This window comes from Drosophila simulans, chromosome 3L (assembly GCF_016746395.2).
Source record: "Drosophila simulans strain w501 chromosome 3L, Prin_Dsim_3.1, whole genome shotgun sequence".
Lineage (NCBI taxonomy): Eukaryota > Metazoa > Arthropoda > Insecta > Diptera > Drosophilidae > Drosophila > Drosophila simulans.
This window is the reverse complement of record NC_052522.2, coordinates 13178937-13193670: the sequence shown is the minus strand read 5'-3', so window position 1 is coordinate 13193670 and position 14734 is coordinate 13178937. Positions and strand designations below refer to the sequence as shown.

At 44.3% G+C, this 14734-nt stretch overlaps 1 protein-coding gene across 1 annotated transcript; it reads left to right on the top strand.

The window, feature by feature from the left end:
* Positions 1 to 6530: 6530 nt before the first annotated feature.
* Positions 6531 to 11540, top strand: LOC6737947 (zinc finger protein sens). Its single transcript, XM_002084730.4, has 4 exons — positions 6531 to 7045; positions 7347 to 8425; positions 10318 to 10468; positions 10701 to 11540. Exons 1-4 carry the CDS (start codon positions 6886 to 6888, stop codon positions 10931 to 10933), a joined length of 1623 nt encoding a protein of 540 aa, XP_002084766.1. The 5' UTR covers positions 6531 to 6885; the 3' UTR covers positions 10934 to 11540.
* The last annotated feature ends 3194 nt before the right edge of the window (positions 11541 to 14734 follow it).

Genomic DNA, 14734 nt, shown 5'->3' with positions numbered 1-14734 from the left:
GAAATCGTATTTGATTGTGCTTTCCCATAGGTTTCCTTTTCTTTGACATTTATTTTCTAAGTGTAATTCCAGCACCACACGTAGCATTCGCGGACGACAATTTACACCGGTATCTAGCCTGGAAGCCAAGTTACTGAGATGCGGCTGGCGCCGACTTTTCGCCTTGAATGGGTCGCTAAATCAAGCAATTATGAGGGCCTTTGTCGCAACTACATACGAAGTACCGAGGTTCCAAAGTACCAAAACATATGCAAATCAGCCGACCGACGACCAGTCGAGAGATGAAAGGTTGTGGGGCTGCCGGAGATAAAGGGAAATCTGTTCAGGGCCAACGAATTGATTTTCCTGCGCCCATAGCCATTCGACTGCCGCCTGACTTACGCGACTGACTGGGCCTAGTTTATCGGCCAACTGCCACGCCTTCCCCCGCCGCGTTGCGCCCCTTTGGGCCCTGCCACACCGCATACATGCAAAGCAAACCGCCAAAGTCAAAAGAGAGTTTCGGGAGCTCGTTTTGGTGCCGCAAAGCATCCTCGGCTGCTGCTGCGACTGCGTAGAAGCCGCACGCCACATTTCAATGATAAATGTTGCCCAGAGTCCAGTAGCAGCGCCAATCGTACACTGGAAACAATTGTGGTGTTATCTGCGGAAATAAGGACGACATACATATATTTGAAAAGTATAAAAGCTTATAGACAATGTGCATATGAAGCTGTATTAAGAAGAAAATAAAGACTTGCCTAAAGTATCTAATAGATCGAATATTGTAAAATGGAAAAATATTCTATTGAATGATCATCATTAAAAGTAAGCCTGAAACATCTTAGTATGGAAAATTTCATTGAAATTATCCAATTCCATCTGTAACTCATCACTTGCTTATTCTTTTATTTCCATATATGATGGAACATGTTCCAAGCCCCGATTTTTCGCAGTGCCATGGGAGTCTGATGCCAGGTTAACCAGCAGATTGCTCTTGGGCCGAGCGCTATTTTGGGTAAATTGTTTTATTGCAGTTCAATTGTTGGCCGAGCTTCAGCTCCTTTGGGCTTGTTTGCTGCCTGGGATCTTGTCAAGCGGCGCTCGTTGGAGGTCCCGAAGCGAAACAGTAGCCGCAGTTAGCAGCAGTAAATTACCGTCTTTACTGGAGGCATTACGGCTTCATCAAGTCGGATGACCAATGGAATGAAATCTATATGCTATGATTTTTAGCAACTTAACTATTAGATTCTTATTAATATTGTAATGGATTCATTACTTCACTTGTGTACAATGTTTACAGCCTTATTATTGGTTTGTGGTATACAGTAGCTGCTTGATGTTATATTTTATTTCTCTGAATCTAAAGTTGCCAATTTCAGGGCATCCCACCTTCTGCAGGAAGCCAAGCGATTCTCCTTCCGTTCTATCTGTTTGCATCTCGCGGCGCTGCAGATAGCCGTGGCTTCTCTCCCATATGTCTAACCGAAAGCGGAGATTATGGCATCATTTGGAGGTCTTGTGAAAAGTTAATAAATGGCTTATCTCCGCCGGAGACGACATGTGTTTGGCTTAATTGTGTCAGCGTGTGGGCTGCCGCTTGCATTTCGAAAGTCAGTTCTACTGAACTTTCGCACAGCTCGGCCAGAAATGGTCAAAACGGCCCAATCCCAATGCAGTTCCAGAGGGAGGAGAAGGCACGAGAAGGGTAAAGGTATCGTAAGTTAACCATTTGCCTGCTAATTACGACAAACGACAAACGGCGTTCAACTGTCAGAGATTTGTGCGGGCGAGACCCCATGTCGGTGCCTTATTTGTACCCCAAAATAGTTGTGGTGGCGCCACCAGCCCCTCGAAGGGGCTTCCAAAAACACAATCCTAACAAGCCTCCAACATACTCGTAGTACTCGAGTGAGAAGTCGCTGGCCCGATTTGTTTGGCCTCCTCCACTCGGCCACAACCAAATAAGGCAGGCCATTGGAATTCAATCTTAAGGCCATTAGCAATTAATATCAAATGAAATTGAAATAAATTTCATTTGGCCACCTAGCATCCAGGAGGAGGTCCCCCAATTCGCATTACCATACACATTCCCAGTTCGTTTTCCATGCGGCACTCGCTGATTTTCATCATCATGCGAAAGGGGGTCGGGTTCGCCCCCTACCCCATGCGCAATGGTCAGTTGGGGCCACCGCAACGGCAACGGCAACCTTTTGGCTTTGGGCTAATCGCCCATCGAGGCTCCTTTGGCCAGAAGAGAGCCAACCACGGTTAACAACAATAATTTTATCAATTTTGTTTTATAATTGTGCGCAGACGCAGCGGAGGGACTAAAGTTAGCCAAAACAAAGGAAAACTAAGCAAAGCAAAGCACAGCGCTCTTGTTTAGTGGGGCCGAGTTATAGTTTGTTGGCCCTTAAAAGGCAATTTGTGGGAATTTTAGAAAAACATATATATAATTTAGTTAATTATTTGTGCCATAGACGAACACTGGGATAAAACTTTGTTTATATTGTCTTTAGATTATTAATAATATATATTTGGTTTATTTTAGGAAATGGTAAGTAAATAAATAAAATATTGTTTTCATTATATATTTAATTTTCTTACAACGCTTTTCTCAGCTCTGGCCACATTTTGGGCTGACTAAGCTGGCAGATTGCGACCCCTCCTTTGGGGGCCAAAACAAACTACGCAGATTTCATTGTTAGCCTCGTTGGCAGCATGTAAATGTCCGTCTTTTGTTTTGCGGCTGTGGCTGTGGCTGTAACTGCGGCCCAAGTGGCCAACTGTCTGGGCCTGGTCGACTGGCTGTTGTGGTTGCCGCTGTTGTCTTAAATTAATACCAAATTGTCAACGCTGGCGAAAAGCTGCACAGCGCGCCAACGCCGCATGATAAGAGGCAGGCCAGCGCACAGGCCGGGCCAAGAGAGCTGGAGTAGCCAACTGGCGAACTGGAGGACTGGAGGACTGGGAACGGGTGACCGGGATGCGGAGTGCTGGTAACTGGGAGAAACTGGGAAATGGGAGCCTGCTGACTGCTGGACTGCTGACTGCATCTGCGCATGCGTCTGAGTCTGGGGTTTTAGCTACTGTGCGCGGCTTTCGCTCGTTTTGGCCGTTGCATTTGCGGCTGGTCTAAGGTCTTCGATGGTCGTCAATTGATAGCCAGATTTGTGCAATTATCATTTTAATAATTGCCAACAATCTGCACGATATGAACCGGCGACAGCGGTGCAGGGACTCCTCCTGGTCGTGCTCATAACCAGTAGCCAGTCGGTGGCCATGGCCACTGTCGCCTCGCCTCGCTGTGAGCATCGTTTTGGCCCCCATTTGTTGCCAAGACAATTATAATCCACATGGCCAGGCTACATAATAATAAATTTATTACAGATTTCCGCCTGATTTGTTGGAAGGAATTTCCCTGCTGGCCAGCAGCACCCACTGTGAGACAAATAGAGAATACTTAAATGGTCTCTTAGTGCTTTAAACGATGTCGGCAGATAGTGCGATAAATCAGTAGAGATCTGTGAACGGGGGCGAAGGAAGGAAAGGAATCTCAGTAACTTAGCATCATGAGTAAGTTCCCGATTTTTTACGAATTTCCTTTATTAGTTATAAGTGTAAGTACATGTTGCTGTTTATAAAAATGCTACAGAAGTGAGCAAGAGTAATAATTCTTTAGCAATTATATATAATAAAATATGGTTATGCGATAAGTTAAGTAAGTTTTTCATCAGCGTCAGCCTTTTATATAGTTTGCATCTTAAAACTTCACCTTTCCTTATTTTTTTTTTTGCGTGGTAGCACTACAAATTAAATACCTGTTTAAAAAAGATAAGGCTATAAACCTTTATCATTATTTTATTTATGTATTTATGTATTGAAGTTATTTTGGACTAACATGATAAAAAAGTTGATTTTTAATTAATTTTGTTATTTTAATCAATCTAACGTTAACTAAAAATCTGTTAATCGTATAAGCTCGGAAATCGTAGATCAGTTGTTATGGCCATTCACCAAGTCAACTCGACCATTCATCATGGGGGTTTTCATTCGGCCAATCCAACATCTATCTAACGGTCCACACGGCCCACACACCTCCGATGTTGGCCAGAAGCAGAAACTCACCTCGCCACGAGCTGGCTCACATACACAGGCGCAAACCCGTTCCGTGTAGGTGTTACCCGCCCTCTCGACGTTCTGCTGGCCAATCAGCGAGCGGCGGGCCGAGAGCCACGAGCCAAGTGCAAAGGCATTTCCGAGTTTCCGAGCGGCAGAGTGTGGGATTTGCTCAAACGCAGAGGGGCTCGCTGAGGGTGTCGTAAATAAAATGTCGCCGACATGAAAAACAGAGAATGGAAATTATTTACGACTCTCGACCCTGTGATGCATTGCATTGCACTACAAAAAATAATGATGGATAATAATATTTATTAAAAATTCTTATTTTGAAGCTTATTAAACACCAACTTTAAATTTTAGAATTTTACTTTTACATTTTCTTCTGTCTTAAATAGAATTATCCTAATGTCTTTCTAATTTCGAAATAATGGATATAAAAACTAAATACCACAAACTTATTTAACATGTTAGTTGCTTTAATTTACATTTCGATTAAAAATATATAGCCTTTTCAATTAATTTCTCAGTATTCTTAAAACAGGAATATTGTAATTTTCAAATAAGTATTTCTCTCTGTGTACCGCATATCAAACGATAGATGTGTGAGCGGCATACGGTGAATCCGTTACAAAGCGGCAGGGGATGAGCACGCGCCCTCAGTTCTCCAGATAAACAGAATGCATGGAAATGCCGCCAAGCGCAACGATGCCACCAACTTGACTTGGCCAGCCCTCATCGCGGTCGAAGTGGTAGTAGCCTGAGTTCCCCCATTTTGGCCCGCTTTTAGGCCGCGTGCCTCGTACCGCTTCGCTAGATCGGCGGCACCCGTGGCGGACACGAGTGCGATGGAATTTCGGTGTCGCCTCAACTCTGCACATGTCCTGCCAAGGAAATTGCGCCAAAAACTAGGGGACGGGAACTAAAATTGCTGACAAGGAAAAGGATCGTTAAATGTGGAAGTGTAAGTGTGCGCCCGCCACTTTTTCTTGGCTCGTTTTCTAGGCAGGTGTGGCGCGCGCAAAGGATAGATAAACTGGAATTGAGGCGGCTAAGACGAGGTGGCCAAGCGTGGCGAGCTACCAACTCAGGAGGAGGACCACGAACTCTCATCAAGGATAAGCTCGGAAAAAGGTGCATCGAGCGGTAGAGGGAGAAAGTGGCAGGTGCTCAGTCCTCCTATCTGAGTGGTTTAATAGCTACGATCCAACGAGAAGATGGGACTTTATAGCTTACAGTTTGGTAATGGTTCCTAATGGCGAAATAACTGACAAAAGAATTGAGTTTTTTAAATTTATTCGAATGATTTAGAAATATACGACGAACTGCAAAGTTAGCAATGATAACCTTAACAAAAACTGTGTGGAAAGTAAATTACATAAAACCAAACCTAACTTTTTATCAAAATGGTTTTAAAAATCTTTAAAATCTGTCCTAACAAATAGCTCTTATAACATCTAATATATTAAAATGTAACATTATTATAAACAGTCATGTCATGTAGATTTTATATAGAAACAAAACAAATAAAATCCTACAATAATTTAAATAAAGTCGATATATTTTTGCATTGGTTGTCAAGTATGTTTATGTCCATCCTCTAAAACGTAATAACACTTTTTATGGATGATATCTAAAGTTTACATATTAAATTCACAATGGTGCTTTATTATTTAATATATATTTAACTATTTACCCTTATTGGGGGTGCGTAAAAAATATGAATTTAAATTTAATTTCTCGTATACTTTACTCGCAATGTCGTTTTAATAATTATTACAAAAATTAATTTTCATCACATTAAGAATTAGGAATCCATTTGTAATCCTTGTCAAATCTAAAGGCAATCTAAACAGTATCTACAAACATGCAGAGTTGCTACGACAGATGTTAGATCCTTGGATTCATCCACCTAAATATTTGTATGCTACCCCGCCCCATCCCGCCCTCGTCCTTTCCCCTTCCACCGATCAGCAGTGAAATCCTCTGCCGATTGCTGGCCCTCTCTCGCTTCCCCTCCCTTGGCCAAAGTACCGATCCCGATATTCCCAAGCCAACAACAGTTGGTGTTGGCAGCAACAGAAAGAGCAAGGCAATTGTAACTGTTACAGGGCAGCGGGAAAAGGATAACAAACGCCCGCCAAACTTTAACTGCATACCAATTAGTAGGGAAACGCGTGCTGCCGAGAGGAAAACCAGTAGTAGATGGGCCAAGAGGATAGGGGTTGGGGTATCGAGATCGCCAGGGGACTCCTAACTGTGCGTCTTGACCCTTACAACATGGAACACAGGACTGCAACTGCCGCCAACTGCTGCCAAAGGTGAAAAACCAGAGTTGGCAACACGAACACCAACACCAACCAAACATTGGAGGGCTCTCGAGAGCCACCACCAAAAGAGTCAACACCAATACACCGAGGGCCCGTTTTGATTCGGCTTGCTGCCGCACTCACACAGTGCCACAAAAAAGAGAGCTCGATTTGTACCTTTTTTTCGGGCCAAGCCGCTTCACCGTTGGCTCAATTTAGAACCGAGCCATCGACCAAAGATTCAGTCAGGTGCGAAGCACCGAGCGATACGGACGTGTTCGTCTCCAGTGAGTCAAGATAAAACCGCACTGAATAAGACCCATCCAAGATCCGTTCGAATCCAAGATCACAACGCCAAGAAAGTGAGATTTGTGAAGTGAACAGTACTGAGAAAAATCCCAAATCCAAAGACTGTTAAAGCAAATACGCAAATCAGCCCCAGTGAGATTCCAAAAAGTAAAGATCCAAAATCAAAATGAATCACCTATCGCCGCCGCCATCGCCGCACTCCCAGCAGCCGAGTCCCGCGGGATTGGGCTGCCATGGAGCAGCTCTGGACAAGCAGTGGATGCAGCGGGCTTCCGCCTTCAACACTGTGATAGCCTCCGCAGCAGCACAGAAACTCAATGGCCGAGGTGAGTTCCCGATCTGGATTGGCAGAAAAGTATATGGGGCAGTGAAGATAGCAAAAAGATTAGCTTATTTAATCGCAGCAAGTTGAGAGCAAGTATTTAAAAGATTACTTGATTAGATTCAGTTTCTTAAAATCAAAATGTTAACGATTTCAACAGATCAGCAAACATATCTTTACTTTTCTGGAGTTCTTAACAATAAGAAAGTAACCATGCATTGATAGGCATTCTGAGGATAGTGCTCCTTCTTAATCTTAGTAACTTCTATCCAACTGATCCGTTGCATTTGCATTTTCCGCCATAGATCTGCCCTTTTTGTACAACCCGCTGCTCTACTCGAGTGCCCTACTGTGGCCCCAATTTCTGTTGTCCTCGGCCACGGCTCTGGGTACTCCACTGACCCCCATGACACCCAAATCGCCCGCCTCTGTGGTCTTGGGCCAGCGGGATCGTGACTTTGCCTTGACGCCCGAAAAGGAGCATGAGCTCCAGTTGAACAATAACAATGAGAACAGCAAGCAGGACTATCAGGAGCAGGATGAGGATATGCCACTTAATCTGAGCACCAAGGAGCGCATCACATCGGATGATTCCAACCGAGATCAGTATCACAGCAGCAGCAACAACAGCAGCAGGAGCAGCTCCAGCAGCGAAGTGGAGCCACTGCATTCGATGACCTCCCTGAACGTGACCCCGCCTCCACTGAGGGCTGTGAATCTGAAGAGTTCGAGTACACCACAGCAACAGCGCCAGAGATCGCAGGGTAACATCATTTGGTCACCGGCCTCGATGTGCGAGAGATCGGCGAGAAGGGAGCAGTACGGCCTGAAGATGGAGGAGCAGGGCGATGAGGAGGAGCACCAGGTGGATCCCATTGTGCGAAAGTTCAAGTATGAGCGCAGGACTGCATCCATATCCTCGCTGCAATCGCCGATCTCCTCGCTGTCCGCTCCCGCCTCGAATGCCGTCCAGGATCTGGAGTTCGAGGTGGCCCAGCAGCAGTTGTATGCCCATCGCAGCGCATTCATGGCCGGATTGACGGGCAACAACCTGGAGCTGCTCACCCAGCACTTGAAGCTGAAGAGCGAGCAGCCGCAGCAGCAGCAACAGCATCGCATCAAGGACGAGCAGCAGCAGGATAACCGCTCGGCAGCGGCGCTCATGAATTTGGTGGCAGCCGCCGAATTCGGCTACATGCGTAATCAACACCAACAGCCGCAGCAGCAGCAGCAACAACAGTTGCATCACCAGCAGCAGCCGCAGCAACATCAGCATCAGCAGCAACATCCTGACTCGACGGCCACAGATGTTGCGCGTCGTTCGTCCTCCTCGTCATCTTACCAAGGCGAAAACGAGGAGAAGCGCAGCGGCAGGAATTTCCAGGTAAGCAGACTCAAACAGGATAAACGCGTAGACGGGTGGGGAAATATGAAGAGGAAATCGAGGGCAAATCGCTTGAAAATCTCTGAGTCCCGGTCCTCTTTAATGGGCTTATCACGTGTCCTGAAGGACCATGATCTATAACCCAAACGAATACTATTCGTATCATTGCATAAGGTTGCGTGTCCTCGGCAATTCCCCTGTGTTAATTGTTTCATATTTTGTCCGCGCGGGTTTTAATTGTCGCCGAGCCGAAAACCCCACCAATACCACTTTCAATTTGGAAAAGTGGCACAGCAAATACTGTCATAAAGTTGGTAATACAAGCCAAACCGATAGAGCTCTATGGAAATTCAATTAAGTCCCATCGAAATCACGCAATTAGTTAATCAAATAATTTTGATTAGCGCCAGCGCGGGCGGGGGGTGTACAACTCGCCCCCGAAGATTTATGTACAAATTACAATCATAATTGTCATTTCGATATTGGATTGTGCAAAAGGTAAGAGGGCACACGACCCTCAGGAATTTGAGACGACTTACCCTAATGCCCTATGCCTACCCCGATGTCATATTGCGTTTATATCCATCAACACCCGCCGCGAGTCCTTATTTTTTCAGTCTTTTTTTTCACACATTAAAGGGTCAGTGAAATGCGATAGGTTTTCGGGCTTCAGGAGTGACATATGGTCAAAAAGCCGAGGAAGACAGTTGCCAGAGTCCTTCGCGCAGGCGCAGTCACTGTTCTTCAGCTGTTTATGTATAAAATCGAATTTTTTTCTGTAATTCGTGCTTTACATCTGTTCACCATTGGAGGCCCACCCGGCTGACTCAGACTTTGGGGTTTCTCCTTAACTCTTTTTTGTTTCCCTGCTCGTTTTTTCTTTTTTTTTCGAGCTTTGCCAACTTCCGTTCCGTTGTCAGAGCTAAGCAAATTGACATTATGGCTCAGGCAGTTGAGCGCAGCTTAACAATAGAGCAACTAATTGGGCCTGAGTCTAGCCAATGTGTGTAGTGGATATGGTCCACGCGAATGCAATGCGCAAATAGAAAATCCCAAAAACAAGGCTCAAAAAATAAAAAAAATAATAAGAGAACATAAAAACCAATAAGAAAGAAATTTTAAAAAACCGACACTTGTGTCAATTTACAATTACGCGTAGACCATGCGGGGTTTTCGAAAAAATTGTCTCATATTTTTTCACCCATTTATGTGTTTTACTTTTCGTTGTTTTCACGTTTTCGTGTTTAATAAATGTCGCCCACGTAGGCCGACGATTTGAGTTGTGTTATGTCAATGTTTGGTTACTTGCAACGTTGCTGCAACTGGCAAACTGTTCAAACATTTAATCTGACAACCGAAGATGTTACAGCCACTGGATTCGTCCAATCCCCGCGATCGATTCCCCGTGGATCCCAGCTGTGTTTGGCCCACAAATACTGCGGTATATACAATGTACGTACATATATGCATGGCTAAAGCTCCCTGGAAAGTATCTCACTTGAGATTTAGCATTGGGCCGAGATAGAACGCCCCTTAAACAATATTTACCTAGCTGTTTCAGCACTGAGAAATGGCTAAGGTTCTAGATTATTTGTCGCCTGGATGTGGGCTAACCAAGTTTGGCTTTGGGTTTTCCCTTGTCGTCACCTGTCTAACAAATATTTGAGCACTCACAAATCTAGTTTAATTCATGTTGCCACTGCGAATTTGGCTCAGGCACACAAAAAACGGCGAATTTATATATAAATTCTTTTCTGATTTTTTGATTATTTGGCGGCTTGGCGTGAATATGCTCAAGCTGTGCAAATATGGGGTATTCTGAGTTCCAATAATCATGACTCGCTCTGCTTGAATGTGTTGTTAATAATGTTGTTTTCTATTGTTTCTTTCAGTGCAAACAGTGTGGCAAGAGCTTCAAGCGTTCGTCCACCCTGTCCACACATCTGCTCATCCACAGCGATACGCGGCCATATCCCTGCCAATATTGTGGCAAGCGGTTCCACCAAAAGTCGGACATGAAGAAGCACACGTACATACACACTGGTAAGTTGAATATTCGGTGAAATCAAAGCTAGTCCATGGGGATAGAACCCGGGTATTTCTGGGCAAATGTGTCACAACCTAGTGCAAACAGAGCCACCCTTGAGCGCACAGATCCCTATCGCCTTTCAATTTGTCTAATTGCTGTAAAGCTGCCGCCGCCTCTCGGCCACAATTAATAAACTTTGAAGCGGCATTTAACTAATTGTGTTTATTGATTTTCCTGCGATTCCAGGCGAGAAGCCACACAAGTGCACCGTTTGCCTGAAGGCCTTCAGCCAGAGCTCCAACCTGATCACGCACATGAGGAAGCACACGGGCTACAAACCCTTCGGATGCCACCTCTGCGATCAGTCCTTCCAGCGCAAGGTGGATCTGCGCCGTCATCGGGAGAGCCGCCATGAGGAGGCTCCGCCAGTGGAGGACCTGAAGCCCCTGAAGATGGAGGTGAGCAGCAGCAGCTGCTGACCAAGGCTAGGCGGCAATCTCTGATCCAGGAGATCCCAGTATTAGCTAAGCAGGACGAGAGACACACTCAAAACCAGATGATGATGGTGATGATGATGATGAAGGTGGAGCAGATCACAGTTGGCCCTAAGTCTAAGTCGTTGCTATGAAGCCAAAGTTTGTTTTGTTTAGGCCTTCGCAAAGATTTACCTAATCGTAAGAATTATTGTTAAAACCTATTAGCTAAGATACTGCCTTAAGTCTGTACATAGTTATCCCAAACAAGACTCTTTTTATAGCCGTTAAACACTAGCTTAATGACTAATCTAATTTATTGCATTAGACGTTTTTGATTTGATTCAAACTTAACCCAAAATTGGCAGCTAAACGTACCAAAGAACAACCTCAAACAAATGAACTACCACTTGGCGACCACTTGTCTAAATTTAGTTTCCTAATTTATTTAAGTTTATTAATGACATCACCCACATTTATTTATACGATCTACGCGAATTTTTAGTTTATTCTTATTTTGTAATAAACCCAATGACTTATTGTAATTATATTTATTAGGAGCGTATATGATTTTTGGAAAATAAAGTTGAAAGCTAAAAGAGAACAAACGAAATATATGGTTTTTTTAAAAGGATGAAACGCCAAATATCTGCAATGATATAATGGCTGCCAAAAGATAACAATTGATACCTTTATACAATATCTTAGGGCATATCAAAAAGTACACATGATATGATTAAAACATAGAAATTTTTGGTATGCATTATTAATTCAAATAGTTTTTACATCGGGTGGGTTAAATATCTCATTATTTCGATCAACCCCTTGAACAGCTAAGAAATTCCTTAGTATCAAGGACACAGCCTCCTCCTTTGAAGTACCACATTTTGATACAAATTGTCCAAAGCGCTCCAAATATTTTTTCGGGGGCCTGTTCGTAAACCTGATTTTATAGATGAATTCCTGCACGTACTCGATTGATGGGGAATAAGTTGCTCCTGTTTCGGGTGACGCGGTGATCTTTGATCTGTGCCCAATGTGGCATTTGTGGAATGCCCTTTGTAAGTCGCCGCGTTACAGCAGGTACACATGCCCCTCGGCCCACTTGCATGCCCGATCCTTGGGGAAAACGCCAATAAGTGTTCGAAGTTCGAACTAATTGCTGACGAAATAAAGTGAGAAACGGGGCTGGCGGGGATCGAGGATGAGGGGGCATGGAGCAATGGTCATTGAGGACTGCTGATCGCAATTTTCGGTAATCGAAATGTCCGAATGCATTTTGCGGCACTTTAAAACGCCTGAAATGAAGTTTGGCAGTTTACAAATCACCGACTTCCCTCATTATCGCCATTCATCGGCAGTCGCAATCAGAAATCGACCAAATCAGCGAGCCCCATCCGCAGGATTTCATTTGGGGCCACTTTCTGCAGCCAAACTCGATCGTCGGGTTGTTCTTGGGCTTCTTTGACTTTGGCACGCCACAAATTGATCGAAATTGACAAAATATTGAACGAAAAAAAATAAAGAAAACCGGGCAGGGGAGAGAGAAATATGCAGTTCAATTGTTGCCGAAGAAAAATGCAGTTCAAGGACTTTACGCCAAGTGCCGACAAAGTGGGGATCAAAAGTCAAAGAATGTAGATGCTGATCATCGTACTATTGAGTTGGCATTTGGCCAGGTGGATTGCGAAACTCAAGGTCGGATGTTTTAACAAATTAGTTTAGTACTTTGCAAGTGACTCGCAAGTTCTGTGAAAATATGACTTTCATTGAAGATATTGAAGTGCCAGGTCAATAAAAGAGAAAGTAATCGTAAATCCCAAATATCAGTATTATAAAAGCATACGAATATTTATACTTTGTTTAAGGAACTATACTTTATATATACCTCAAATCGCTGAAAGTACAAGAAGCAGCTTAGCATTAGCTTGCAGTCCATAATGCACACTCGATAAGATACAGATACAGATACAGATAGGTCGCAGCCATATGCTGGAGTTTCTCCGCAGCGCTGACTCTCGGTTTATTAACCCCTTTTTCCGCATAACACCTGAGCCCACATAATTTGTCATGCCGTTTGGAATTTATTCAACAGTCGGGCAAGCCCCCATGGAAACAAAGGAGAGAGCTATGGAAAAAGTGTGGCTATCAAAAGACTGAAAAGCTGCAACCCCAAAACGCAGACAATGCAGAATGGGAAAACCGTGATCGCGCGGGGGGAAATTGTGAAGAGGAAATTGATCTTAGAAGTGGTCTAAAGAAGTTGTAGGACCCGCAACAAATTCGTGTCCTTTCCTTTCCATCCCCTTCCCCACGTACCATCCTCCGAATCGGTTCCGTTTTCCGGCTACCCCTAGTTCTTTGGCCCTTTTGGTGCCGGGCAGGTGACTTTTGACTTTGGCTATTAATAAAAATAATAGTTGCGGCTAAAAAAAGGAAAAAAAAAAAAATAAGAAAAAAGGTGAAGAGCCCGGCCAAGAGCAAGGGCAAAAAAGATGTCTTAGGTCAGTTGTGTTGCAGGTGAAGTCGAGAGCCCGGCTCACAATTAAAATTCGGAGGGGATGCGATCGAAAAGGCACCTGTAATACACAGATAGAGGGAGACGGAAGGACTCGAAAAAGGAGCAGCAGGAGGAGGATCATGAGGAGGAGCAGGGGCAACAGCATCGGCTCAACATTACATCGGCTCATTTATGTTTATGTCCTTTCGTTGTAAGCAGCCTGGCGCTGATTCTCGATTCCCTCCAGCGGCATTGAGCACCTGCTGCCGCTTCTGATGCTCCTGCTCCTCCTGCTCCTCCTGCTGCTCCTCCTGCTGCTCCTACTGCGGCTGCTGCTGCTGCTGTTGGCGGAATCCTGGAACCTGTCGCATAATTATTGAGCCAGGACCAGACGAGACGCGTGCTCAAAGCCGGTTTGCGGCAAAAAGCCATATGCCAGGAGGCAAATTACAACGGCGACCTGCAACCAGTTGACATGGGCCACACGACAACAGCAAAATCGGAGGCACTCAGAAAAAAATCACAGAAACTTAAATTAACTAAAATTGCAGACAGGTGCAGTATATGAAGAAATAATACCTTTTACTAATCAAATTTTATGAATATTTTATTCTGTAAGTAGGTTTAAGATATGTTTTGATAAATTCCGATATATCTAGTTTTGTTTTCAGTGCCGAAACATTTCAGCAGAAGCCAAAAGATGCAACAGTCGTAAAAATCTCTCCCCCAGACGGACAGACCGCAAAAACATCGAAGATGGGAGACAGAGAGATCTGCATCTAATCTTGGCCCTCAGGGGAGTCGCTGCCGATTGCCCTTTTGAGCCACAAGCTGTCGCTTAAAATCCACAAGCGAAGGTGCAACAACAGTCGTAAGTGCGCCGCTGCACCTGTCACGCTCGATCGATATTACAACGATCGACTTGTCGGCTTGTTGGCCTGGCCAAAAGTGACCCAATTTCAACAGGCCGCCGGCTCGTTCTTCGTCTTCGACTGTGTCCCTTACACGATTTTCCCTTTGAAGCTGATAAGTTATGATTGCTTCACTTTTGTTAGATTGAGCATTGTCACCTGGCTGAGGAGTATGCTGCTCGAAATTGATTGTTAGACGAATCAAATCCTGAATTCGGGGTGTTATGGATTGGTTTTATCCGTTTTTAATGGACTCGCAAGGACAGGTGACGGCTGCATATGCTGTCGTAAAAATATTGAAAATTCATTGAGCCGTAAAGTCATTTTGATGTCTTTACGGTAGTCATATTTTGATTAGTTCTAGTTTGAGTAGGGGAAGGATGTGTAGATCAAGGA

What these genes read in the sequence shown, in the direction of transcription:
- LOC6737947 (XM_002084730.4), top strand. Translation starts at nt 6,886, where the DNA reads ATGAATCACCTATCGCCGCCGCCATCGCCGCACTCCCAGCAGCCGAGT. An exon ending in ACAGAAACTCAATGGCCGAG is followed by an intron (nt 7,046 to 7,346) that starts GTGAGTTCCCGA and finishes TTTCCGCCATAG; the next exon opens with ATCTGCCCTTTTTGTACAAC. An exon ending in GCACACGTACATACACACTG is followed by an intron (nt 10,469 to 10,700) that starts GTAAGTTGAATA and finishes CTGCGATTCCAG; the next exon opens with GCGAGAAGCCACACAAGTGC.